We start from the raw sequence: 27,837 nt of genomic DNA on the forward strand, positions 1-27,837 counted from the left end.
GGTAACCTTAGAGGGAAGCAAAAGACCTGGAATGAAAACATTAGTGGGAGGGGTGCCAGGCTGGCTCAGTCAGTGGAGCCTGCAACTCTTGATCTCAGGGTCGTGAGTTCAAGCCCCACATCGGGTGTAGAGATTACTAAAAACAACAATAATAATAAATACGTTTAAAAAAAATTCAGTGAGAAATAACCGAAGAATTATTACCAACGTCATGGCCATCTTGAAAAAATAATGAAGTGCAAAGTAAGTTATCGTTAGGCTAAAGAGAGGGGGGACAAAAAAAAACCCAGAAACAATTTGAAAGAGTCTGTAAAATGCACCAAATTAATTTTAAAAAAAGAACCAAAGACAAACACCAACCCTGATGCTTTAAGTTCTCCCAGGAAGAAATATTTAGCAAGCACTAGTGATTTCCCAGCAGGAAGACTTTGCCGAATCAGCTGACAGGGGAAAGGTGGGGAAGTGGCTCCTTCACAGTGTTATTTATGTCGAGGAGGCACAAGGAGAGACAGTTGCGCGTTTTCTCACTTGGGTTTCCCTTATAGAGACAGGCCGACTTAGGGGCCTGCAAACCTCGGAATCAACAGAGGGTGTGGAGGGAGCTCAGAGGCCGACCTCACCTGTGGACGCCTTCACTCGTGCCGGCTTGCTCTTGTGCCTGCCCTTCTCGGCTGTGAGGAGGATGGTATATTCCTGCCCGGGTTCCAGGCCCCTCAGCACGTGGGAGGTGGCATCTCTCGGAAGCTTCACCTCCACCGGCTGCCCTGAGGGAAGGCTGTAGTTGAGGCGGTAGTGGTCAAACTTGGCCGAAGGCTTCCTCCAGAGCAGGGTCAGGTTGGTCTCCGTGGTTTCAGAAACCCGGAGGTCCTTGGGTGCATCCATGTCTGGGAGGAAAGCAGAGAGAGATGAACATTCCTCAGGCTGGGAGGCTGGGCTGCTTCTGGGGCTGGAGGGCAGCTCTGGGCTCCAGTCCCAGCTCTGCATACAGGGGCTGGCTGGCTGCGGGCGACTTTCCCCTCTGAGACTGGGTTTTCACTTTTGTCAACTGCCGCTGAACGTTGCCTTGGCATTTTGGAAGATTAAGAAGAATACAGTGGTACATCCATACCATGAAGTACTACTCCATTAAAAGCATCTAAAAATAACTAACTTTTAAATAACTTGAATGGACCTTGAGAGAATGACGCTGAGGGAAAAAGCCAATCTCTGGAGGCTGCATACTGGGTGAATCTTTATATGTAGCATTCTTGAAATAACATTACAGGGATGAAGGAAAGAACAGGGATTTGCCAAGGGTTAGGGAGAGGGAGAGAGAGGGATGTGCCTGTGGCTACAAAAGAGGGGACAAAAGCGATCCTACTGATGGACTATTCTGTGTCTTAAAGACACCGGTGGATTAAAAAAGCTGCGGATGATAAAATTATGTACAACTAATTACACACACATACAAAAGTGAGTGCATGTAGGGGCGCCTGGGTGGCGCAGTCGGTTAAGCGTCCGACTTCAGCCAGGTCACGATCTCGCGGTCCGTGAGTTCGAGCCCCGCGTCGGGCTCTGGGCTGATGGCTCGGAGCCTGGAGCCTGGTTCCGATTCTGTGTCTCCCTCTCTCTCTGCCCCTCCCCCGTTCATGCTCTGTCTCTCTCTGTCCCAAAAATAAATAAATGTTGAAAAAAAAAAAGTGAGTGCATGTAAAACTAGTGAAGTGTGCATAAAGTTGATAGCTTGCATCGATGTCAGTTTCCTGGTTGTGATACTATTCTAGGATTACGCAGCTTTAACCCTTGGGGATCTCTCTGTGATACTTCTCGCAATAGCATGTGAATTGACAATTAGCTCGAAATAAAAAGATAAAAAAGAGTATGTGTGCAAGTGCTTAGCATTGGCTCCTGCATAAAGAGGAAGCTCCATGAGGCACGATCTATGTTCTCTCTGTACACCAGACCCTTTTTCTTCATGGTGTCTGGGGGGAAGTAAGGAGGAGGCTGATGGAGAAGTAGAGGGAAGAGTTTCCTTTCCTTTCTTGCTTTTTTTTTTTTTTAAATAAACTTTCCAGGAAAAAAAAGAAAGAAACTTGAGGAAAGAACCAATGGCTTCACATCACACCGCTCCTTACCACCCTCATCCAGAGCCTGGAGCTTCAGGATGGAATGGATAAGAGCAAAGTCTGTCTGAAACCGTGTTCCTGCCACTTCTCATCTGTGGGACGAGGGTACATAATAAAAGTCAGGTGTTTCCTAAGAGAAAACCCCCCAGATATGTTTGGATTGGTTCATGGTTTACCAAAAAAATGGAAATGATTACCAACTTAAAAAAGTTTGCAGGTTTCTTATAAACTCTGGTTCCAATTTCTCCTAAAAAATTCTTGTTCCCCTCAGTATCATTGAGATGTGGCGTGCTTATGTTACTTTGGAATTAGACATCTGGGCTGGATGATCCTAAGGGCCTCTTTCTCCTCTGTGTGTCTACTGTTTCTTTCAAAGTAGGTTTTCTGTCACCTGGGCCCTAGTGTGTCTGTATGCAGGAGCCCAGTGGTGGTGGGGATCCAGGGGCATCTCACCTGTGGCCGCATTGATGGTGGCCGGATCGCTCTCCTTGTCGGCCTTCACGGCAGACACTCCGATCCCATATTCAGTTCCCGGCCTCAGACCTAAGTGAGAAAGAATGTGCAGGTCGATATTATTCAGCCCCAAACTGGAAAGACTTTCAGAGGATCGGAAGAATGGCCCTGAGCTGCCTGTCGCTGGAGGCCGTGATTTCTCAGTGTCTGGTATGTTCTACAGACTGAGTCACTGAATTCCAAGTGAGAGAGGTAGCTGGGAACCGCAGCGTTTTCTCCTTGTGGAGGGCTGCAAAATGGGGACACGTGCCCCACGGGCCCGCTGGGTCTGGGGTGCGCAGCTCACCTGTGAGCGTGGTTTTGGTTGTGGTTTGCTGGCTCCTTGGCACTTCCACCTCAGCATGGTCACCTCCGGAGATGGGGGCATACTTAATTCTGTAACTGTCAATGGCTGCCTTGCCATTCCTCCACTCCAGGGTGATGCTGTTGTCCGTCTGGGAGACGCGACGGAGATTCCTGGGAGCATCCAGGCCTGTGTGGAAGAGGAAGGGACATTTATATCACAAACACTAGGCACCAGGAGAGTGGGAGTCTGACAGTTCAAGCTGAAACATGAAAGGCACCTACCCTTGGAGAAAAACGACAGTATCTCCCCCACACCCACCTGTACTGCTGATGCACAGATGGAAACAAATACTGCATGTAGGGCACCTCTCCCCTTTACTGATGTGTGTGATACTCTAGTCATGCATGCGCTCCCCAGATTTTGTGCTTAAAAAAAATATAAACAGAAACTTACAAATAAGGTCTGTGAGTGTAAGTAAGAACTGGTCTGTTGTGCCCATCGCTGCACTTCTAATAAATCACACAGAGCTCACTGAACTCCGAAGAAAATATTTATTGAATCAGTGATTGATTGACATCTTGGAACTTTTAAAAGGCTGCCACAGGCTAGGAGGTTACAGGCCTCTTTGTCATTCATGCTTTCCATAAACTACTTTATTATGAAAATATTTATTTGAATTTTATTTTAATCAGCTTTTGTCTGAGACTGTCAGACCAGCAGCATCTTCTATGTATGCTTTTCTTTTTCTTTTCTTTTCTTTTTTTTATTTATTTTTATTTTTATTTTTTAAATTTTATTTTTAATGTCTATTTATTTTTGAGACAGAGAGAGACAGAGCATGAATGGGGGAGGGTCAGAGAGAGAGGGAGACACAGAATCTGAAGCAGGCTCCAGACTCTGAGCTGTCAGCACAGAGTCCAACACGGGGCTCGAACTCACGGACCGTGAGATCATGACCTGAGCCAAAGTCGGACACTTAACCGACTGAGCCACCCAGGCGCCCCTATGTGTGCTTTTTATTTTTATTTTTGGAAGGTTATTTGGGTATAGTTTTTTTTTTTCTTTGAAATATTACTCTCTAGGAGCACCTGGGTGGCTCAGTTGGTTAAGCGTCCGACTTCAGCTCAGGTCATGATCTCACAGTCTGTGAGTTCAAACCCCACGTCGGGCTCTGTGCTGACAGCTCAGAGCCTGGAGCCTGCTTCTGATTCTGTGTCTCCCTCTCTCTCTGTCCTTCCCCCACTTGTGCTCTGTCTCTCTCGCTCTCTCTCAAAAAAAAAAAAACATTAAAAGTATATATTACTCTCTACAATATTTTAGAATAAACCCTTAAAGGAATGAAGTTTCCCTTTCCATTGTCCTACTGTGAAAGGAGCCTGGAAGGCACCCTAGCATGGAGTGAGAGAGGAGTCACAATCCCTTCCTGGCTGTTCACAGGCGAGGGCCCATTACCTGTCGTGAAGGTCTCTTTGGCAGGGTTGCTGGACATGTCGCCCCTGCGGGAGATGAGGGACACCTCATACTCGGTGTCCGGCTTCAGGTTCCCGATGGAATACTGGTTCTCATCATGTGTGAGATCGATGGTGGTGCGGTCGCCGGGCACGTCTTTGATTCCGTAGGAGAGCTCGATGCCGTCAATTTCGGCCAGGGGCTTGAACCAAGTGATCAGAGCAGTGGTGTCTGTGACATCTTTCACCTCTATCTGGCCGGGGGCATCCAAGCCTGTTACAGGCAGACAATGGAGTGGTTTCAGAGACTGGGGCCAGGGCTAGGGGCTGAGCAGAGAGGGGCTTGCAGCCATCCAGATCCACTCCTGAACAGGTAGGTGTATACTGACCTTCTGACCTTTTCTTGTCTTTCTGAGTCTCAATTTCTTATTTGACATGCTATAAATAGGGATGATGCCAGCTACCTTGAAGGATTTATTGGGTTTTTTTTCGCACATTAAAGGAGATAATGCTCACAAAGCATCTAGCACAGAGCCTGGAGCATGGCAGTTACATGATAAATGGTCGTAGCCCTGTTGTTATTATCAGTACGGTTCTCTTAAGTTGAAGAAACATGCTTAGGGCCTATTTCATTAGAAAACAAACAAACAAACAAACATTGATTTAGTTTCTCTGGCTTTTTAATTAGGCAAAACTGCCTGGATGGTTGATGACTTCTCCATTAGAATTATGGAACCAAAAAGTGAGGCCACCCCTAGCTTGGCCAGGTATGGAGAGGCATTTGTGATGAAACACTCCACCCAGAAAGTCACAGCCATCCCAAGCCTCACCATCTTTGTGCCTTTGTCTCAGCTCTCCTCCCATCCCACCCACTCTGGTGTTATCGTGTTGTGCTGTGTGTGTTGTGTTATTGTGTGGTGACAGCAGGCGTGACATGCTATTTATTTCTTACCTCCTGGCCTCTGCCCTTGCTTTTCCTTTGTATCTTCTTCCTGAGATTGCCCTTCCCCCCCCAAAAAAATCTCCCATTCAGCCTTCGAAGCCTCACTGATATGTCCCTTCCTAACGAGGGCCCTGTTTGACCCTGTTGTAATCAGGTAAACACATTTACCCTTCCCAACGTGTATAAAGTTTTGTTACATAAGATGGATAAGTCCTAGAGATGTGCTGGACAACACAGTGCCTACAGGTGACAACACAGCATTGTACACTTCACAACTCATGGAGAAGGTAGACCGCATTCTAAGTGCTCTTGCCACGATTAAAAATACGAGTGCCTTAATGCACTTTTTTCACTGTTGTGTACCACATTTCTCTACAGTTTATTCAAACTGTGTTATTCAATTTAGATAGGGCCTAAATTCATTCATTTAGAGAGTGGGTCCTTGAACCCTTTTAATACCCAGCATAGCAGCAGACTTTGTCGTTTATGTCTTCATTCTTTTTTTTTCTCACGATATAAACAATTTTAATGCACACGTTAAGACAGACCAAGCATTCGGTAAATGCCTAAAATTAAGATATTAGGGCATTTAGTTAGTGTTTATTTCTTCAATTTAAAAATAGCTAAGTTTGTGTTTTCAGCATTGGTTGAGGAAACAATATCAAATGAAAGGAACTTTAGTTTTATATAGGAATGAGAAGGAGGAATAAGTCATAGCTGATTGTGAGAAACCTACACAGTCCATTGTTTGAATTCAAAGTGTTGATCCATCAGTCTCAGCTTACAGACGATGAACCCGTAGAATGCACAATGAAAATGAAGCTACAATTCCACCGTGAAGCTGCCTGTCCCATGTGCTTACAGGTGCCAGCAAGCACCCACACCACACCTGCTATGGTCCTTAGCAGCCCTTTCATAAGAAGGCCGGATCAAGTGAAGCTCACTGATCACCCCCCAAATCTGGGACCCTTGAACAGAGGACACTAGCTCTTACTACAATGCCAAGCACAGTGCCTATCATGTATGTCCTCACTCTCATGACAACCCCGTAAGGACACTGTAAACCCATTTTCCCGATGGTAGGGTCATTAAAGAAGCAGACTTGCACAAGGTGACAGTGAGCTGTGGAGCTGGAATTCACACTCGGGTGTGTGTGGGTCCAAAGCCCGTGCTCTTTCTCCTTTAAATGTGAACGCCTCTCAAAAGCATCCAGATGCCAGAAATGGTTGTCATACAGCCTTATACAGATACCAGAGGGAAGGAGCCAAAAATGCTTTGTCACCCAAACTTTAAGGTCCTTTAAGCCTGGATAAAGTTCGGGTATTAGCAAAATGAACACATAAACGTCTGCCTCTCAGAGTTGATATTTATGTGATTAAGGAACTTCAGGCATTGGGACGTTTGCCCTGCTTAGAAGAATAAAGCAGCCGATCCCCAGACCCCAGAATTAAATTAAAAAGAAAGGGACAGACAAAAGAAAAAATTTTTTGTAGTTTCCCTACAAAAGCAAGTAAGCATTTGCTTGATTTCTTCTATGCCTTGGTGGTGATCTAATGATTTTTTTCCTGTTGATACCTGCTTTCTACCTACCACAGAGGGATGGTGTCAGCATGATGGAAAACACTTGCTTACAGAGGAGACAGTCTAGGAGTTGGCTCAGAGCTAGGCAGAATGTGCAAATATTTAAATGCAAGATGTTCTTTCTTGCCATTAGTCAACAGATTTAATTTTTCCAACAATCTCTTGCCAAAAAGAATCAATTCCTGAAACAGTTGGCACATATGGTATCTTGAAGATAAAAAGGTTTTCTCAAATGGCAATGCAACATCATTTTATTTGTTTATTTATTGATGTTTAACAAATTTGCTTCTCGGTAAAACAGCTCCAAATTCAGATTGATTTTCCCCTCACCAAAGGATCTACTAGTGCCAAATTCTATTCTATCCCCAAGAAGCTCTGACATGTTTATTACTGAGTGACATTTAATTTCTGTTCCTATTGGAGACATGGGGCCAGCATTCTACATAAACCAGAGGCTAGTCAGTGCTAGTGGTAAGGGGATTGAAGTTACAAAACTATACCCTGCTTACAGCTCTGCCCCTGATATTGTTAACCATGTGGTGTTTGTTAAATTGATTTAGATTCTCTAAGCCTCAGTTTCTACTAATAACAATAATATTTGCCCTACCTCTCTCACAAGACTGGTATGTAGATTAGGTGATGTGGTATGGTCTTACCTATCTTGTACCTGTGCCCCCTTTGAAATGTCACTGTGAGCCTCCTCTCATCAAGAGACGCATCTATTTCCTCACCCCTGAAATCTGGACTGGCCTTGAGATTTGCTGTGACAGAGTGATATGGTGCCACTTTTCAGCCAGTCCAGCTGCCGGGGGAGCAGGCCCAGGCTGGCAGACTGAGGCTGAGACACCAGGTGAAGCAGAAAGGCACCATCCTGGTTAAGACCACCGAAGGCCAACCAGCCCCCAGGCCGCACAGATGTGTACGCGAGCCCGCTCAAGAACGGAATTGCTCAGCTGAGACCAACCCCAAATCATCCCCGTGCAGAATCATTGTTTTAAACCACTAAGTTTGGGGTTTGTTTTTTATAGAGCAAAATCTAGCTCATGCAGATGTTGTGTAAGGGGAAATGTTATCAACCAGAGGTGCTATGGGGTACAATCAGCTTTGTCACCGTGTCAGTGCTATTAAAGGTGATACTCACGGGTAGTGGTCACCCTCTTCAGGCCTGGGCCCCGGGTATTGTTTTTCACGATATGCAGAGAGATCTCATACTCTTGCCCAGGAGCTAGGCCAGTTTGCCTGTATGTGGTCTCTGGTCTCCTCAGGCTTTTGGTGATCTCTCCCTCATCTTCTTTATTCTGAAAAATAGGAACACCTTGATAAGAACTAAAGGAAGGGGATGCCTGGGTGGCTCAGTCGGTTGAGCAGCTGACTTCGGCTCAGGTCATGATCTCACAGTTCATGTGTTCAAGCCCCGTGTTGGGCTCTGGGCTGACAGCTCGGCTCAGAGCCTGGAGCCTGCTTTGGATTCTGTGACTCCCTCTATCTCTGCCTCTCCCCTGCTTGCACTCTGTTTCTCTCTTTCAAAAATAAATACACATTAAAAAAAAAAAAGAACTAAAGAAGGTGCCAGCCTCTTCTTTCATGTGATTTACTCCTCTGAATCCCTTCCTTCACTAAGCACTCACTAAGCATCAGATCAGCTTGGCGGGTGCTGAGGACACAGACATGATAAGGACATTTCTCTAGATTGCTTCTCCCTCTTGTAAACCAATCTGCTCACTCCTTTGACACTCAAGTCAAGTGACAGAATGTGAGAGCCAAAGCAGTTCTAGAGCCACAAACTCAATCCTTCCTTTGATAGACCGGGAAGCCAGCATCACAGAAGTTGGGTGGCTGTCCCATAGTCACGCAGTTAGTAGCAGAGCCTGGGCTTGGACTCAGGAACCCACTTTCCTGCCTCATACGTGCTTTTAGGCCCAGAGAGAAGGGATACTCAATCTCAGATATGCCTGGGGACATTTGGAGACAGAGGTCATTTCTTCTCTTCTTTGCCTCTGAGTAGAGATTTGCCAGACCATGAGGCACAAAGGGAACCTAAAGATGGCTTAGCATCTATCTGAGCTCACAGCCCTAAGAGCTATGTTTACTGACTTCTTAAAATAACTGAAAATATATATGCAAACATGCAGGGGCTAAGCACAGCCCTGACCCCCACCAGAAGCTAAGGAAATAAAGTTGATATAAAAGTGTGTATGTAGAGCCCTCGGACCATCTTTCAGATCCCTGAGGTCACATATGCCCACTCCTCTGGGTGCCTTACCATATTCCGGAAGATGATCTCCCACGTCTCAAAAGCGATGTCCAGAGGATCCCACTCCACCTCCACAGATGTCTCCTTGATGGACTTGAACTTGAGGCCTTCAGGTGCAGGCAAGTCTGTCAGGAAGACCAGAGAGAAGGATTCTGCATGTGTGTGTGGAGAGTGACACAGCGGTGATTCCCCTAAACCCCACTGGTGGATGCCTCACTCCGTTAGGGCTGGAGTGTATTTCTGACTGCTTCAGGGATACTGTCTACTGATGAGGCAGTGTGAAAATTAACATTGGGACCCACCATATGATTAAACATTGGCAATTTTGTATGGTTAAACCTGTTACGTAGAAGGGTCTGGAATCAGACAGAATGGACTCAAATCTAAGCTCCACCATTACCAGCTTTGTGTGCGTGAGCAAGTTGTACCAAGAGCCGCAAGCCTTAGCTTCTCCACTCAGGAGGGGGAGGTAAGTATGCCTGTTTCTTTTGGGGAACTAAGTGAGGACTGAGTGATATACTGCATCATGTAGACTGCTGGGCATGCCTCCTGGCACATGGCCCACATTTAATACATGGCAGCCAATGTTATTATTGCTAAGCAAAGAAAAAGATCAATTTCTAGACACAACTTGCTTTTAAGGTATGAAGGTAATTATATTGATATTGGATTCTTAAAAGAATAACTTGAACTCTGTAAAGTTTCCACTTTGTAAAAAGATATAGGGACAGTGAGCTCCATAGGAAGGCTGTAGTAGAACAGAATGGTTAAGAGTATCAACCTGCAACCAGACTTCCAGGGTTCAAATCCTCACATCCCAAATCATAAAGATTTGGGATGAGATGCTTAACCATTCAGTCTCGGTTTCCTCATCTGTAAAATGGGTTAATACTTGCCCCTATCTTATAGAGTTATTATGAGTCAAGTGAATTAGTATATGAGGGGTTTCTTTAAAAAAAATATTCAATGGGTTTAGCTGGATCCCAAGGTCTTAATTGGTGTAATTCTGACAGGACAGCTATACAGCTATGGGGGCAAAGGCGGAGCAGGGACTCATGGGGGTGGTGGTTATGCACTGGGCAAACAGAGGGCGGTAGAGGCTGTCAGGGGGTTGGGGGTGGGTTCTGCTCACTCACAAGTGGCCACCCTGGCACTGACGGGAATGCTCTTCTTGTTTTCCAGGATGGCGAACACGCGGATAAAGTACTCCACACCAGGCTCCAACTCCCGGATGGTGGCGGATGTCTGGTCCCCGGGCACGCGGAACTGCATTTCCAGGCCATCCTCGTGGGTGGGTGTGTACACGACGAGGTACTCGGTGACCCGCATCTCATTGTCCCAAGCCAGGTTCACGGTCTCTTCTGTCACTTCTGTCACAACGAGGTCTTTGGGAGGGGACACTGGCAGGAATAAGAAAGGACAGCTTGGGTCGGGTTTTGTCAGTAAGGTACTCTGTGAATTCTCTCTAGGTTTGTTTCCCTTGACTTGTCCCTTCCATGGCCAGTCACAGAGGCCTAAAATCCAGCTTCCGTTTTCTAAAATGAAAAAGGTCATCAAGGACCCCCTGCTGTGATCCAACCTTAAAACCTTTGGTGGCCTTCAGGCTAAAGTTCTGGGCCTGCAACATGGCCTTCTGGTTTCTTTGGGACCCGGCCCCTCTGAATTCTCTGTTCTCTGGATATTAGTTCAGATTCAGGCCATCTGCATGGGAACGTGCAGCCTGAGCTTGGCTCCCGGCTCTGAACTTGAGGTCACACGCTGTTAGTGCTGGAAGGCTATCTGGGACTCATTTGGTCTAATTCTTTCATTTTCTAGATGTGAGTGAGGCAGAAGAACTGGCCCAACTTTGTGTATCTCATCACATTTGAGGCTTACACCTCCTCCTTGCCAGCCTGCTGTTCTTTTCAACCAGGCTTCCCTGCCTTGGGCACATTAAACACATTTATTTATTCCTATCAATAATACCTTTAATCAGAGCAGAAATTCTCTATTACAACAGGTACGGTATGGGTGCGTGAGAGGGATGCAAAGACCCCCCCCCCCCCTCACTGAACATGAGCATTATCATTCTTGGTTGTATTTTTACTCACTGTTTATTGAGCACTTACTGTATACTGTGCCTTGTGCTGTCAGGATAGTGTCCCTTTAAGGAGCTCATAACCCTTGGGATTAAAGACTGTTATGGAAAAAAAAATGATTTAAGAGATGGGCCTGCCTCATAAGTGATTAGCACTCACTCTTTAGCTGAGTGTGCAGTTAAAAGTTTGTTTAATGTAATCTCACTGTCCATTCAATTGAGCTGAGTCTTTGCTTCCATCCAAATAGAGGGCTTTAGTTTATTTCTGGTTTGGTGTCAGTGGGGAGTAAGAGAGAAGGCTCATATTTAGCAAAGAGGCTGTTAAAATCATTTTGTCTACCTCACCATGGGCACTGGGCGTTAAACTTGGGGTAGACGAGTCAGGTAAACCAAACAGCTCTACCGTGTATGAGCTAGGTGTCCTTGGGACAATTCTATGACCTCCCTGAGCTTCTGAGCCTTCAAATAGATAGCCCCGTGACAGGTGACTAACCAGGGCCTCTGTAAAGGTGCGCGTGTGTGCGCGTGTGTGCACGTGTGTGCGCGTGCGCACGCACGCGTGTGTAATACACAGGTGGCTCTCCAAAGCGCACCCGCCACAGGCTCCCTCACAGCCAAGGCCGCGCTGGTTCAGTACGGACTCACCCTCGGAGCAGTCCTCCCCGGCATGGCCCTCGCTGCAGATGCAGTGGCCCTCCACGCACTGCCCCCAGCCACTGCAGTCGTTGGGGCAGGAGCGACGCCCACAGTCCGGGCCCTCGAAGCCCTCCTGGCAGACGCACTGACCGTCCTCGCAGCGGCCCCGGCCGTGACAGTCTCCGGGACACCTCCGCTCCTTGCAGGCCGTGCCCATGAAGCCTTCACGGCACACGCACTGCCCGTTCACGCAGCGGCCTTGGCCGTGGCAGTCGCCCGGGCACGCGAGCTCCGCGCAGTCGGGGCCCGTGAAGCCGTGCTCGCACTCGCACCGCCCGTCCACACAGCGGCCCCGGTTGCTGCAGTCCCCGGGGCACCGCAGGTCGCGGCAGTCTTCGCCCGTGTAGCCGTCGTCACAGACGCACATGCCGTTCACGCAGCGGCCGTGCCGGTGGCAGTCGTTGGGGCAGCTCATCTCACTGCAGTCATAGCCCTGGAAGCCCTGCTCGCACACACACTTGCCCTGCACGCAGCGGCCCCGGCTGTGACAGTCGTTGGGGCACCGCAGCTGGCCGCAGTCCTCCCCTGTGTGGCCCTCGTCGCACACGCACTGCCCGTTGACGCAGCGGCCGCGGCCGCTACAGCCGTTGGGACACCTGAGCTCGCCGCAGTCCGCGCCCGTGAAACCGTCGTCACACTCACACCTCCCGTCGACGCAGCGGCCGCGGTTGTGACAGTCGGCGGGACACCTCTTCTCGCTGCAGTCGGCCCCGGCGAAGCCCGGCTCGCACACGCACTGGCCCTGCTCGCACCGGCCCCGGCCCGAGCAGGCGTTCGGGCAGCTGAGCTGGCCGCAGTCCTCGCCCGCGAAGCCCTGCTCGCAGTAGCAGGTCCCGTTGACACAGCGGCCCCGGTCGAAGCAGTCGTTGGGGCAGATGAGCTCGCTGCAGTCCTCACCCGTGAAGCCCTCGTCGCAGACGCACTCGTTCTCCACGCACCTGCCGCGGTCGTAGCAGTTGTGGAGGCACAGGGGCTCGTTGCAGTCGTGGCCCGCAAAGCCGTCCCGGCACACGCACCGGCCGTCCACGCACCTGCCGTGCTCCTCGCTGCACGGCACCGGGCACACCTCCTGGCTGCAGTCGGCCCCCGTGTAGCCTTCGAAACACACGCAGACCCCACTCACGCACTTGCCCTGGTCGTTGCAGTCACCGGGACAGGCCAGCTGGCTGCAGTCCTCCCCTGTGAAGCCCTCGTCGCAGACGCACTGCCCGTCAAGGCACTGGCCCCGCAGGTGACAGTTGCCTGGGCATTCAGGCTCAGAGCAGTTGGGGCCTTTCCAGCCGGGTTCACAAACACAGCCGCATCCTTCTGTGCTGAAGTTCCCGTGGCCACTGCAGAAGGGCCTGGTATCCAGGCGGCCTACAGGAAGAGAAGAGGCAGGCGGCTGATTGTAAGCAGCTGGTTTCCAGGTCACCACCTGTCAAACCCAGCTTCAAATTCAGCCAGAAGAGGGTGGCACCCTCAGGCTCCAACTGGCTTGAAAACTAGTTGCTTAGTGTGTGAAATCAGAGGGGACTGGCATCCAATTAGAGTAGGCACGAATTCGTAATCTGTACTCTCTGAAATTGTACACTCACGTGCAAGATTGTGTGTTAATGTGCGTATCTGTGTGTGTGTGTGTGCGTGTGTGTGTGTGTGTGTGTGTGTGTGTGTGTGTTCCCCCCACCTCCCTGGGGGAGGATCTATAGTTTTTATCGAATTTTTACCTATTCCCAGGACCCCAGTAATTACAAACCATTGCCTTATGGAACAGGTTATGCTGGGCCATGTTATTTTTCCTGCACCTAGCCAAGGTCAAGCACATAAGAGAACAATTGTTTCACACAAGAAATATTTGTTGAACTGAACTCTGAATTCCGATTCTGGCTCAATAGCTGTGCCGCATTTGGAAAGACACTTAGATGCTCTGAAGATCAGTTTCTTCATCGGTCAAGTGGTACCAAGAGCCCACTTCCCTCGGGTTTATCAGGGTTAAGTGAGGACCTTATGAACCTACTCTTGTTCTCACTGTGATTTTCTCCTGCAGAGATTTTGGGGTTGACTCAAGTTGGTATGTGGGTTTACGCTCTACAGCAGGGAGCAAGGCAATTAATAAAATGGTTGGAAAGGTAAGAATTAAATATATGTTTTCATGTATGGTAGCCACTAGACACATGTGGGTATTAATTGCATTGTGGCTAGTCTGAATTGAGAGTTGCTAAGGAAGTTAAATACATATAGGATTGCAAAGACTAAGCTTAATGAAGGGAATATAAAATATCCTTTTTTTGTATTAATAATTTTGTATTGATTCCAGGCTGAAAAGTGGATAATTTGGCTACACTGAGTTAAATAAAACAGTTGATTGAAATTATTTTTACCTGTTCCTTTTTCATATCATTAGTGTGACTACTGAAGAGTTAAGAATACATATCTGGCTCATGTTATATTTCTACTGGACAGCACCACACTGAATAATTATTTCAACCCAGTCTTTAGCATTAACCCTGTTGTGTAACTCCCATTTGCATTTTCCAGGGAATCGATAGATATTGAATATAAAGTAATTTTGTGTATAAAGAAAACTTTTTTTTTTTTTTTTTTTTTTTTGCCTTGGAAACCTACAGCCTGCCCTATAGTACTCGCCACTTATAGTGATTAGGCCTACTCTTTTTAAAAAAATGTTTTATTCATTAAAAAAATATAACTGTAGGGGCACCTGGGTGGCGCAGTCGGTTAAGCGTCCAACTTCACCAGGTCACTATCTCGCAGTCCGGGAATTCAAGCCCCGCATCAGGCTCTGGGCTGATGGCTCAGAGCCTGGAGCCTGTTTCCGATTCTGTGTCTCCCTCTCTCTCTGCCCCTCCCCCATTCATGCTCTGTCTCTCTCTGTCCCAAAAATAAATAAACGTTGAAAAAGGAAATTAAAAAAAAATAAAAAAATATAACTGTTAAACATACATACTGAAATATGTCTAAGGTTGCTAATTGTCAAATAAATAGAAATTAAAATAATGAAGTACCATTTAATCCTTATATTACTTTCCTTCCAAATTTTAATAAATACATATGCATTGTAAAATAAATAAATAAATAAATAAATAAATAAATAAATAAATAAATAAAAGTTTTATTTACTTAATTTGAGAGAGAGAGAGAGAGAGAGAGATAGAGAGAGAGAGAGAGAGAGAGAGAGAATGAGTGGTAGAGGGGCAGAGAGAAAGAAAATTCCAAGCAGGATTCACATTATCAGCGCAGAGCCCAACACGGGGCTCAAACCCATGAACTGTGAGATCATGACCTGAGCCAAAATCAAGAGTCAGACACTTAGCTGATTGAGCCACCCAGGCACCTCAATTAGGACTACTCTTGAAATACCTTATCAAAGTGCTTTCTGGTAATTTTTTCTGAGTGGCAGCAATAAAGAGGTTCAGCTCTGATTTGAAGCTACTTGAAGTCGCAGTGCTCTGTGCTCTGTCAGCTCTAGGGAGTAGAGATGAACACAATTTGCAAGTGGCAAAATTCCTGACAAAGGGGATGCCCTGGAGACAGGGTATCATGGGGGGAGTGTGAGTTCTGGAGACCACAGGCACACTCAGAGCTCCTCTCTCTTATTACATCTTGGTGCCCTTTTTGTGCCAGTTGGTTAACTTCTTTGAATCTCAGTTGTCAGATCTGTAGAATGGGAGTATTAAACCATACTCCAGAGGGTTGTTGGGAGGGTTCAATGAGATAATGAGTTACAGTGCCTGATACATAAAGGGGCTCAATGCATATTGTGATCATCATTGGAGTTGCCATTATACTGGAAGATTATTTTCCAATTCCCAGATTTAGTACCACCATAAACAGAACTGTGTCTTTGTAAAAACACCAGGGTGTGGGATATCGTGGCTCAAGTCCTACCTCAGCCACTGGTGGCAGGACCTTGAGGAATCCCATCCTCCTTCTGGACCTTAGTTTCCATGCCTGTACAAGGAAGTGATGGGGCCATATCAGCACCTTTCAGGGAGTGATCTTGGGCCAGAAACTTCATAAATATGCTCATAGGTTTTGAGGTAGAGAGTGTGTGGATCCTGTGGTCAAATAAGTGTTAGAAACTAGCCATTAAAATGGAACAAGATTTTTCCAAGCAAGACTTCTCAGAAGTCTAGAAACTCCTCTGAGAAACATTTGTCATCAAGACTCTCCAAGAGCAGAACAGAGATGGCTACATTATCCACATTTATTTGACCATAAAATCTCTTCAGTGAACACTTTGTGAGGCTAGTTCCCACAGGGAACCCCTTTGGAAACAACTGATGGATCTGGCCACGCCCATCATTTCTCCCATCCGGACAGTGAGGCGCTGGGCGTACCTTCAGCAGGCTGGAGACAGCAGCCTGCTCCCGTGGTGCACTGCTCCCGCAGGGAAGACACCATATTCTCCAGCTCCTCCAGTCTGCTCAGAAGCTCCTTGACATCAGGAGCCGCGGCACAGCCACAGGCCCGCCGGGGGATATTGATGCGGTGTGTGAAGACAATCTGATTTTCCCCGTCTACTGTGTGCTCCTGGAAGCTTTCACTGGGCTCTGATGGTGGTGGGGCCAGGTCTTTCTCCCCACTAGCGGATTCCAGATCCACTGAGCACTGGGAACCTACTGGCAGCTTGATGTTGTAGACATGGTTAAACACCACTGGCTGGTGTTCCTCGGGTAGAGTGACATTCACCCCACTCTGTCGCTTGTGCCGGATGACCTTCTTGAGGACCCCACCTTCAGTAGTGAGGGTAAGCAAAGCTAAGAAGATGCCCGCCAACATCACCATGGCCCCCATGGTGGAGGTGGGTTTGGCTGGGTGTTTCTGTGTTCTTGGATCTTAGGGTGTCTCACTCTCAGGCAGAAGTGGGGATGTGGAAGCACCGAGTAGAATCCAGATCAGTTTGTTCCTGATCTTCTTGAAGGAATTCTCTTCTACAATAAGGGAAAACAATAAGTGTGTTAGTTCTATTACTGATTGAATCTATTGAATATCATCATTCCAAGTGAATTTTTATTTTCTATCTCATGTGTTTGAAGTTCTCCCGATATTCCTTCAGTATTCACCGTAGTGCTGATACAAACTGGTCTCTAACAGAATATTGCAGGGCCGCCTGGATGGCTCAGTCACTTAAACATCCAACTTTGGCTCAGGTCATGATCTCATGGTTTGTGAGTTCAAGCCCTGCATGGGGCTCTGTGCTGACATCTCTGGGCCCGAGAGGGATTCTGTGTCTCCCTTTCTCTCTCTGCCCCTCCCTGCTTGCACACACTCTCTCTCTCTCTCTCAAAAACAAATGTTAAATTTTTTTTTATAAAAAATAAAAGAATATTGCAATCTTGAAGGCATGATTCACTCACTTTTCAGCTTCTGGAAATATAGGGAGACAGCTGAGAATAGACAGTAGGACAAAAATTTGGAATATTATAGACCAGACTTGGGTTTTGATCTCAGCTCTAGCTCTGTGCCTCTGGGTAAGTCATGTAACTTTTCTTTGTCCTATGTTACTTTCTATACAGTGAATGGCTAAAGTGAGGGTTAAAGTAATGATATCAGTAAAAATATTAAGTAGAAATATTTCATGGATTTACGGATCCCTTCAATATTTACTAGAGGAGCCCACTGAGTCCTTGTATTGATATGAAGGTCATCATCCCAGTAGATGTTCAGTAATTCCTGTCTCTTATTATTGATCCTCCAATCTGCATTGAGCAGCATCCACTGGTTCTCTCTGCTCTGGGAGGCAGAGGTTCAAACGATGAATGCCAGAAGGCAAGGTGAGTTTCAATTATAGCCTAGCTTCTTACTAGTTATGCGGCTGTAGGAATAGTATACTCTACCTCTTTTGAGCCTCTGTTTCTCTTTTCCTTGATTTATTTCTAAAGACTTAAAAAATAATACCTTATTTTTTGTGTGAAGAATCTGACACAATGTTTCTAAACCAGTTGTTCAAACCATGATCAAGGGCAAGAGATGGCTCAGAAAGAATGCCCACCAGCCTCTAATGTTTTATCCAGTCTACAAGTACTTGTACTAGTCTTACTGAGTGTTATAGACTAAATCTTGTCCTTGTCTCCCCTCAAATTCATATATTGAAGCCCTAACCACCCATAAGACTATATTTGGTGATGGGGCTTTAGCAAGGTAATTAAGTTTAAATAAGGTCATCAGGGTGGGTCCCTACTCTGCTGGTGCTCTTGTCCTTATAAGAAAAGGAAGAGACACCAGATGACAGATCTCTCCCTCTTGTCTCCCTCTCTCTCTTTCTCCCTGCTTGTGCACAGAGGAAAGGTCATGTGAGGACACAGTGAGAAGGCAGCCATCTGCAAGCCAAGAAGAGAGGCTTCCCCAGAACTGAATCTTCCAGCACCTTGAACTGGGACATCTATTCTCTAGAACATGTAAGAAAATAAATTTTGGGGGGCGCCTGGGTGGCTCCGTTGGTTAAGCGTCTGACTTAGCCCAGGTCATGATCTCACAGTTTGTGAGTTTGAGCTCCCATCGGGCTCTGTGCTGGCAGCTTAGAGCCTGGAGCCTGCTTCAAATTCTATGTTTCCCTCTCTCTCTGCTCCTCCCCTGCTCATGCTCTGTCTCTCTCTCCTTCAAAAATAAATAAACATTGATTAAAAAAAGAAAAAAAGAAAATAAATTTTTGTTGTTAAGCCAAAATAACAATCTATGGTATGTTGTTATAATAGCCCAAGCAGATTAGTACACTGAGTTTTCTACAATAATCAGAGTTCTGTAGAGGTAGAAATAAACATAAGACCAACTGCCTACCCTCAGAGGCCTTAACAATAGATTATAAATAAAATGGAATCACACATTTAGTACTTAAGGAACAAAGCAAGAAGGAAAGCAAATTACTGATATTGTGATATAGAGTATAACTGCTTACAAAATTTGAAAAAAATAAAAATAATTGTCAAAAGAGTGGTAGTTGGAAAGGATAGAATTTAAACTGAGCCTTAGAGAGTGAAAAGCATTAGGTACCAACAGAGTATGGAGGAGAGTATGCTATTGTGAGGCAGTTCTTACCTTGCTAAATTGTCTTATTCATCTGTCTTATGACTATTTATCAGTACAGCTAATCAACATAGTGGAGGAAAGGGTTGTTGTCAAAGGTCTTTGAGAAATTATTTTTTAAATAATTTTTTAAGTTTATTTATTTTGAGATAGAGAGAGAGAGGGAGAGAGAGAATCATAAGCAGGCTCTGTGCTGTCAGTGCAGAGCCTGATGTGAGGCTCAAACTCACAAACTGTGAGATCATGACCAGAGCCGAGATCCAAGAGTTGGATGCTTAACCAGTTGAGCCATCCAGGCGCCCTGAGAAATTATTGAATGGATAGGGAGACATGGCTAAACCTTAGGTGATTATAATATCGGCCTAAACATGCTATGGATTCATGTGGGAACGATATATACAGGGCATGAAGTCTTTCATACTCCTCTTTAATTAGGAAACATACCTAAATGTAGTTCAAGAAAGTAGTTGAGGGCTATTTGGCTTTTAATCAGTCATTTCACAAATTGGCATTTTTCAATTACCCATGCTACTGTTTCACTTGCTCATTCAGAGTTAGCTATTTATGTCAATTAGATGCAGTATTTAGAATGCTTATCCTATGGAGGTTTTCTAACTTTTTTTTCCAGAAAGGTCTTATCCCCGTGATAGGATGCATCAATATGATACCACGTGATTGCCTCCTGCATGACAACAGAAAGTCTTTGCAAAAATCTGGAGAGGGATTATGGCAGGGAAAATGGAACTAAGAAGCATTCTGTAGGACTGAGCAGGGGTCTGGGGAGCTAGAAAACACTGGCTATGCACTTTATTTATTTATGTATTTATTTTTAAAGTTTATTTATTTATTTTGGGAGAGAGTGTGAGCAGGGGACGGGCAGAGAGAGAGGGAAAGAGAAAGAATCCCAAGTGGGCTTTGCCCTGTCAGGAAGGATGACCTCACCAAAGGTGAGATCGTAACCTGAGCTGAAATCAAGCCTCGGATGCCCAACTGACTAAGCCACCCAGGCACCTCATTGGCTATGCATTTGATCAAGAACTTCCTATCCACACATCCCCACCACAGCCTAATTATATTCATGCTTGATATTTTACCAACTATCCATGTAACATCTACTTAGGGCATCTACCCCCTGGTTAGGCAAAACCAAACAAAAAACAAAAACAACAGCAACAAAAAAAGGAAGCAAACACTTCTTTTGAGTATGCTTTCTTATTCAAATTAGTTTCCTAAATAAGAATTTGTGGATCTGTGGTGTAGGCCAGCTCACTGAATAAAAATTATTATGAAGAGAAACTTGGCAAGTTCTTTTCTTTTAAACCAGCATAGCCCATTTTATTTGTTTACTGGACAAATATTCATTAATTGCACACTCTATTGCAATCGCTTTAACTCTCTTTGCCTTCCACAAAGTCCTTCCTTCCACCCCCTTCCCATCAATTCTTAGTCTCTTCTTTTTTTTTTTTTTTTTTTTTTATGAGGAAGGGCCATGGGCCAAGCTTGAAATGCTTTTGGACTTTTATCCAATGCTTTTTTTGTGTGTTGCTAAATGACTTAAATTTCCATCTAAAAGGCCATTAGAATTGCTGGTTGAGACTCTGAGGCAATGAGTCTAGGGTAATAATGACCAGAGTATGGGTTGAGTGAGGATTTTTCACCGTGTATGTAAGAGCCGTGTACTGGCACAGCAAACACCACATTGTTTGGAGGAAGGAAATGTGATTCTTGAGGGTTGTGTATTTCCCACTGGCTCATGGTGGTCTGAGGGCAGGTGGATTTTTTTTGTACTTTAGAAAAGACCCATTACATCTCCAGTGTGGAGGAAAACACCCAGGCTTTGGGATTAGACACACCTGGGTTCAGTGTCGCTCACTAGCTCTGTAACTTTGCCAAGCTATTTATCTTCCCTAAACCATGATCTTATTGGTAAAATGGGAGTCGGAGTCTTTCCGGAGGGAAGTATGGATTAGAAATCTGTACAGAAAGTACCCGGCATGGCATCAGGCCCATAGTAGGCACACTTTAAAAAGTAGCCCCTATTTCTTGCATTCCTAGGAACAAAACCTAGCATGAGTTCAGGGCACTAGATTCCCTTCGCTTAAACTTAAGCTTGACCTCCACTTTGAATCCTGTCTTAAACTCTGTAGCCACCTGGATCTAGATGAAAGAGGAACTGCAGAAATTGCTGAGGGGAGAGGAGATAAACCTTATGAAGATAAATTTTCTAGAACTGGAAATATTTACACCAGAGAGGAAAATAGGGAGCAAAGAATAACCTTTAAAAATGTAAAATATTCTCCTGCAGACAACTGGCTGGTTAATGTCTCCTTTGAGGATAGACCTAGGGATAATTACTTTAGATTCCAGTTGGCGACATTTAGGTTAGGTATGAAGCATCATGCTCTGAGAGTAGGGCTTTTAAATTTTCAGAATGAACGACTCACTCTATAGAGACTCTTTAAAAAGCACAAGCAGATTAATATCTTTATAGGAAGTGATCAGGCAATGGAAAGTCTGGAAAGGATCTTGTAGGAGGAATGAGTGTGGACCTGTGTGTGTTTATCTTGTAGTTGAAAAAGCCAGGGTTGAGAAAGACAGGATGACCATGTATAAATCCTAGGGAAGCAGGAACTGGCTAGTCCCTTGTGCCGTCAGTGACAGAAGAAGAGTCAATGTGTGTTTATGTTGGGGGTGGGGAGGAGGGCTGGTTACAAGAAGGCAAATTTCAGCACAACAGGAGAAATATTTTTCTACTTGGAACTCTCCAACAGAAAGGGCTTCTTTGAGAATATAGCACGCTCCAAGGCATTGGAATGTAGACTCGTGTTGAAGAACACAGGTTTTGTAGACAAACTGTCTTGGGTTTGAGTCACCGTTCACCTTTCTCTTTCTTGGGCAAAGTGTTATCTACTATCCTAAGCCAGAGTCACTTCGTCATTAAAATGTGATACAGGTTCCTCAAAGGATTGTTGTGAAAAGTGCATGAGATAATGCAGGTAGTGGGGATGGCACAATCTTTGTCAGCAGCAGGAGCTCATCAAAGGGAAGCTTCTGTAGTGAAAAGTATGGACTTCAATGAATAATTTGCCTAGAATTTGATTTCTCTCAACTCTTGAAATCCCTACCCTGGCATATACCAACCTGTTTTTTTAAACAGGGATAAAAATTCTGCAGGGAAGTGGAGATTTCTCAGAGATCCCAGACAAATATGCTTTGGGACATATGGGTATAAATATACGTATGGGTCTATCAATCTTTTAAGATTAAAGGATCTGATTAGCATCGATATTTTCAAATGAGAGCAACAGGAAGAGACACAGCTTTTGCACTGGCTCAATCATAGATTGTTATGGTCACACATTTAGGACAAATGGGCTATTTCCAAGCGTTGCATGTTGCCCAGGTCTTTATTCTGTCTCAGCATATATTCTGGGTGCAGAAAAGTACACACAGATCAAACTTCACTGTGTGTCTTTATCAAAGTCAATTTTTGGAGCCAAATGAACTCCTGCACACTATTTTTATGAGACCCCTTAGGTCCCTCCATTCCTGTTAATTTCTCAAAACATAATTAATCTGGAGGGGAAAAAAAACTACCATAAACATTTCCCCATAAGATAGAAGGTTCAAGAAGAAGTAGAAAATTTTGAATTCATTGGTCTAGAGCTGTGGTGTCCAATATGGTAGCCACTAGTCACCAGTGGATGTTAAAAATAAAATGAATTAAAATGAAATACAATTAAAATTTCCATCCTCAGTTATAATGCTCACATTTCAAGTGTTTTACAATGGCATGTGGCCAGTGACCATAATATCGGTACAGATAAAGAACACTTCCATTGTTTCAGGGAAGTTCTACTGAGCAGTATTGGTTTAGAGGGGTGCTTAGTGGTAGTAAGTCCATGGTACAAATGAGAAAACTGAAGCTCAGAGAGGTCAAAGAGGCACTATATGATGTTGATACGTGTCCCGTTTAATGAAGATGGGTGAGTACGTCAGGTAGTACCTGAGGAAGGAGACTTGTGAGAGAAGATGGCATCTTCTAAACACAAGCAAATATGTATGTGATTATAATTTCCATTACATTTTTGGACCTTACATGTTCAAACATATCCAGGTACATGTGTTCTTAATGGCTACTGTCCTCCTCAAATCTGAAGAGACATCCATCTTGCCTCAGGTTAGCATCCTTCCCTCCCACCCTCCATTCTACCTTGGGATAGGAAGTTTTTTCTTTTTCCTCTTTCTGCATCCCTTAGAGCCCCAAGTTCTCTATGAGTTTCTTCTCTTCAAGTGAAACCAAAGACTAGCTACTCTAGGGACCATTTGGGCCATGCCTAACATCTTGTCCTGCTCTGCCTCACCCTTTTCTTGGAAGATGCTAGAACTTGCCAAACAAAGATAATTTATGGCTCTTCTTCTATTGACCCTACACTACTCTGTCCCAAAGTTTTTGAGGGGACTCAGTCCATTTACTTCAGTAATATAAACTATTCTGTTGATGAAGCAGCTGGGTGTGAGAGAAAGAGCCTGGTCTTTGGAAATAGACCTACATTAGAATCCAGCTCTTCCCCTTAGTAGTTGCCACTGTGGACATTCACTTTCTCCTGAGCCTCACTTGCCTCATCCCCTACATTCTTATACATATATCTATTTCATCATGTTTTGGGATGAAGTTAGATGTATGTTAAGCTACTAGCATAGTGTCTGGCACACAGTAGGTACTTTACATATAGTGGCTAACAATAATAGAAGCAGTAATAACACTGGTCAAATAGAAAACGGATCAGAAAGAAAATTTTGCATCTAGAAAGGATGAGAGAATCAGAGAGATACATCATGATTATAGTAATATAATAGGTAACAGAGATTGGCCGGCTTAACTCTATTCATGTTTAAAGTGGAGGGAGGCTGCACTTTTGTGAGGGGCTTAAGTAAAACACTTTGAAAGAAATGCCATCTGAGATGGATCTGAAGGATGGGTGGCATTTTGAAAAGTGGATGGATATCACTGTAGTAGGTGGGTAGAATCTGAAGCCTGTGGAAGTTTAGAAAGGGAACAGAGAAAAGGCAAAAAAGTTGGGATGCATGGCTGATAAGGAGAATAAAGAAGTTGACAGTAGAGGTGCCTGGGTGGCTGGGTTGGTTAAGCATCTGACTCTTGATTTTGGCTCAGGGTATGATCTCAAGGTTTCTGGGATTGAGCCCCACATCAGGCTCTGCACTGACAGCCTGGAGCCTGCTTGGGATACTTCCTCTGTCTCTGCCCCTCTCTCAGTCTCTCTCTCTCTCTTTTGAAAAATAAATAAATAGGAGTGCCTGGGTGGCTCAGTCAGTTAAGCGTCTGACTCTTGATTTTGGCCCAGGTCATGATTTCATGTTTGTGGGATTGAGCTCCACGTTGGGCTCTGTGCTGGCATCCCAGAGCCTGCTTGGGATTCTCTCTCTTCCTCTCTCTCTGTTCTTCCCCTACTTGCTCGCTCACTCTCTCCCAAAAGAAATAAACACTAAAAATGTTTTAAGTAAATAAATAAAGAAAGAAGCATTTAACTAAAAAAAAGATGACAGTAATAACAGATGCTTCCCTTTGTGGCTCCCTGATAGAGGCAAAGGTAGGGTAAAGGGTATGGAATACTGAAGGTTAGTTCTCCTGGGCATGTCAACAACATTAGGGGGAGCAGAAAGGAGCAAGCACATGGAGTTGGTAGAATGATAGTAAGGAGCACATGAAAGGTCAATGTGAAGAGTTGGCACTAAGCCCAGGAAGCAGTGTTGCATCTCTCTAAGAATAGATGTCTAATAGCTCAGTGTCCTCTGCTAAGGGGACTAGGTAGAACACAGGCTTCTGTCTTCAGTCCCTTGGTCTCCAAATACCTGGCATATTTATGGTACCTGCCTCCTCCCTCTCAAAATTTAAAAAGATAAAAATAATGGTTCTGAAGCCTTTTTTTTTTTTCTTTTAAGTGGGGGAGGGCGTTAAACCATTAGGACTTCATTACTGTTAAAATATAAAAATTAGTTCTTATTTCAACTTCTTTAGTATTAGATGTTGCCAGTGTAGGATCATTTTCCAGAGCTTGGCATTACAGATTTTTATTCAGAACTTTACTCTGATGTAACACTTCATTTAATAGATGGGGAAACCACGGTCGGTATCATGGGAGCCATATCCCAAGGACTTTTTGGACAATAATTTTATACTGTAAAGTGCCTCTTGTCTGTTTATCAGATCTGTCCCTACCCCATCCCCAAGTAGAGCTGTTTGGTAGCTAACCTTTTGGAAGCAGCATGACATAAACTATCAGTTATTTTTAGGCACCTCACCACAGGACAAAGACCGTTGTTAGATGAAGGAATCAACAATCTTTGAATTCTTTCCTGGTCACAGCTGGAGAATAAACAATTTCATTTTTAGATAAAGATTAAACTTCCAACTGGCTAGAATCACATTTCAGAATTCGTTACTTATGACTTAATTTTTAGTGGCTCACAGAATATATCTATCTTGTTGACTTAGGCACGTACATGAAATACCTAGGCTGGGGGCAACGAGGAGGATTCCTACTGTTTAGAAATGCAGATGAATCTCTTTCCACATCATTTTGGCAACATATGAGGCAGCTTGCACCAAATTTTTCTTCTTGCTTACAGGCAAGAGAATTTTATTGTGCACAGTCAGTTAAGCATGGAGCTGCTTACATGGGCGTTCTTAAAGGTTCTAGAAATTCTTCACCCCTTGTCCTTCCCAACATCCATAAATTCCTTCTTGGAATGTGTCAGGAAGAGAGAGGAGCCAGGAAACAGCCTTAAGTGTGGATTTTTTCCGAGGACATCTGATCCTTACAGTTGAGTGAGGCCAGCACAACCTGTCTTCAAAGAATTAAGAGAGCTCTGACTGCCAAACCAAAGCACCTCCAAGCCCTAGGTGTTTGAATTCCAGCACTGAAAAGCATTTATCCACTCAGATAGCACGGTGGCTTAACTAGTGCCCAATTCGGATGCTACTGGAGCCAGCAATCATCCCAGAGGCCTGAGAACTAATTCATTTAAAAACTTACTCATTCCTGCATTCAACAGAGATGAACTGAGTGAGTGCTAAGATATTCCAAAGGAGAGTGAGGTGTTTCAGAGACCCATGACAGTAATTCTTGCTCTCATTGAGTTCATGGTCCAGTAAAGGAAACAGACATGTAAACAGATAGTTACAGGGGAAAATGATAAACACTAAAATTGACAACTATCCAAGGAGGGTCTGTGCTATGTTTGAGAATATCTGTTCTAGAATCAGTCAGATACTATTGAACCCTGGTTCTGCCACTTGCTATCAATTTGGCCCGTAAGGCATTGCCACATTTTTGTAGGTCACACATGGTTGGACAGAGGCAACTTCACATGGCTCCATCTAGTAACTATGACCTTGGATATGTAACACTGCCTCTCTGAGCCCCAACTTTTTTGTTTGTAAAATGGTAACAAGAATACCAACCCTACAATAAAGTTCTTTCAACTCTATCTGGGAGACAATGGGATTGAATGAGATAATCTATGAAAATACTTAGGATAATGCCTAACAGGAGAGAGAGTTCAGTAACTAATGTATGTTGTTATTGTGTGGTGATTTGTGTCCTTTGTTTAGAGAAGGCAGTTAGTGAAAGGTTAGTCTCTGAAGGATGAAAGATTCGTAAAGGAATGTGGAGGAGCCCCCTTTTGCCCATGATTGCTTTTTCCTTGAAATTGTATCACTGTTAGTACTTCAGTTTGTCAAGTGACAGGGATATTCTGAAATCCTCAGGGGAGTGAGGAGGCCTAGGAGATAGCTCGGGTTTTCCTCCTGATCTATTCCCATTCAGTAGCAAGAAAAACAATTCTGTGAGCCTAGGGTGGAGCTCTTTTTCTGGGAGGTCAGTACTCTGGCCAAGAGGCAGTGCTGCTACTGGGATGGTTGTCCGTGATGCTCCGCCAGGGATTTCTCCAGAACAGGCTGCTTGTGGTTTAGTCTTTTAAGACATCACTCCTGACGGGAAATGGTTGGCTCAGGTTCTCAGCATTTTCCATAGACACAGACAGACATCAGATTATAGAGTCAAAATCAGAGTGGAGCAAGGCTTAGAAGCAACTTGGGAGGATCACTGAGTCCTGGGGTGGCAAATCTGTGGCACCGACACATCCTTCTAGTATACGTGGCAGGCATTGCTGATCAACACCTATACATTTCTGCAGAGCCCCACTTCAGAAATGTTATGAATACATCACTCCAGGCCGCCACATCCGAATAATTGAGGTAGTGCATGCTGTGAAAGGGAATAACTAAACAGAAACACCAGAGAAGGTCAGCAGCTAATTAGTGGTAAAGTTTATATTAAAACACAGAGATCCTCCCTCTTGGTCAATGAATTTGATTGAGGTTTATTGGTTTTCCCAGGCTACTGAGAGCCCTTCAAAAATAGATGCATATGGGGGCGCCGGGTGGCTCAGTTGGTTGGGCAACCGACTTCAGCTCAGATCATGATCTCACAGTTCGTGGGTTCGAGCCCCACGTCGGGCTCTGTGCTGACAGCTCAGAGTCTGGAGCCTACTTTAGATTCTGTGTCTTCCCCTCTCTCTGCCCTTTCCCTCCTCACACTCTGTGTCTCTCTGTCTCTCAATAATAAATAAATGTTAAAAAATTTAAAAAAATAGATGCATATGGAAGGCTTCTAGTAATTCTTAGTCTGAGGTCATTGTAAAGGTTCCCAGAGCAAAATATCACCAATAGGATCTTGGAGAGACCCTGTGTTAAGAGATTTCCAGGTTTCTTGGCCCTGTAAGGTTTCTTCAATTTTCCATCCATCCATCCATCCATCCATCCATCCATCCATCCGTCAATCCATCCTTCCTTCCATCTATCCACCCATTCATCCATCCAACTATA

The 27,837-nt window shown here is 44.9% G+C and overlaps 1 protein-coding gene across 5 annotated transcripts in view; it reads right to left on the reverse strand.

The window, feature by feature from the left end:
• TNC (tenascin C) overlaps positions 1–27,837 on the reverse strand; it is a 95,523-nt gene that overhangs the window by 50,245 nt on the left and 17,441 nt on the right. For all 5 annotated transcript variants that reach the window (XM_043565858.1, XM_043565857.1, XM_043565859.1 and 2 more), the window contains exons 2-10: positions 16,241–16,834; positions 11,853–13,262; positions 10,267–10,530; positions 9,140–9,255; positions 8,018–8,174; positions 4,357–4,626; positions 2,905–3,090; positions 2,559–2,648; positions 621–884 (exon numbers count right to left, since the gene is read on the reverse strand). In XM_043565858.1, the coding sequence (XP_043421793.1) occupies positions 621–884; positions 2,559–2,648; positions 2,905–3,090; positions 4,357–4,626; positions 8,018–8,174; positions 9,140–9,255; positions 10,267–10,530; positions 11,853–13,262; positions 16,241–16,697 (3,214 nt within the window). In that variant the 5' untranslated portion in view covers positions 16,698–16,834. The remainder of the gene's footprint in view (positions 1–620; positions 885–2,558; positions 2,649–2,904; positions 3,091–4,356; positions 4,627–8,017; positions 8,175–9,139; positions 9,256–10,266; positions 10,531–11,852; positions 13,263–16,240; positions 16,835–27,837) is intronic.

Source organism: Prionailurus bengalensis, chromosome D4 (assembly GCF_016509475.1).
Source record: "Prionailurus bengalensis isolate Pbe53 chromosome D4, Fcat_Pben_1.1_paternal_pri, whole genome shotgun sequence".
Lineage (NCBI taxonomy): Eukaryota > Metazoa > Chordata > Mammalia > Carnivora > Felidae > Prionailurus > Prionailurus bengalensis.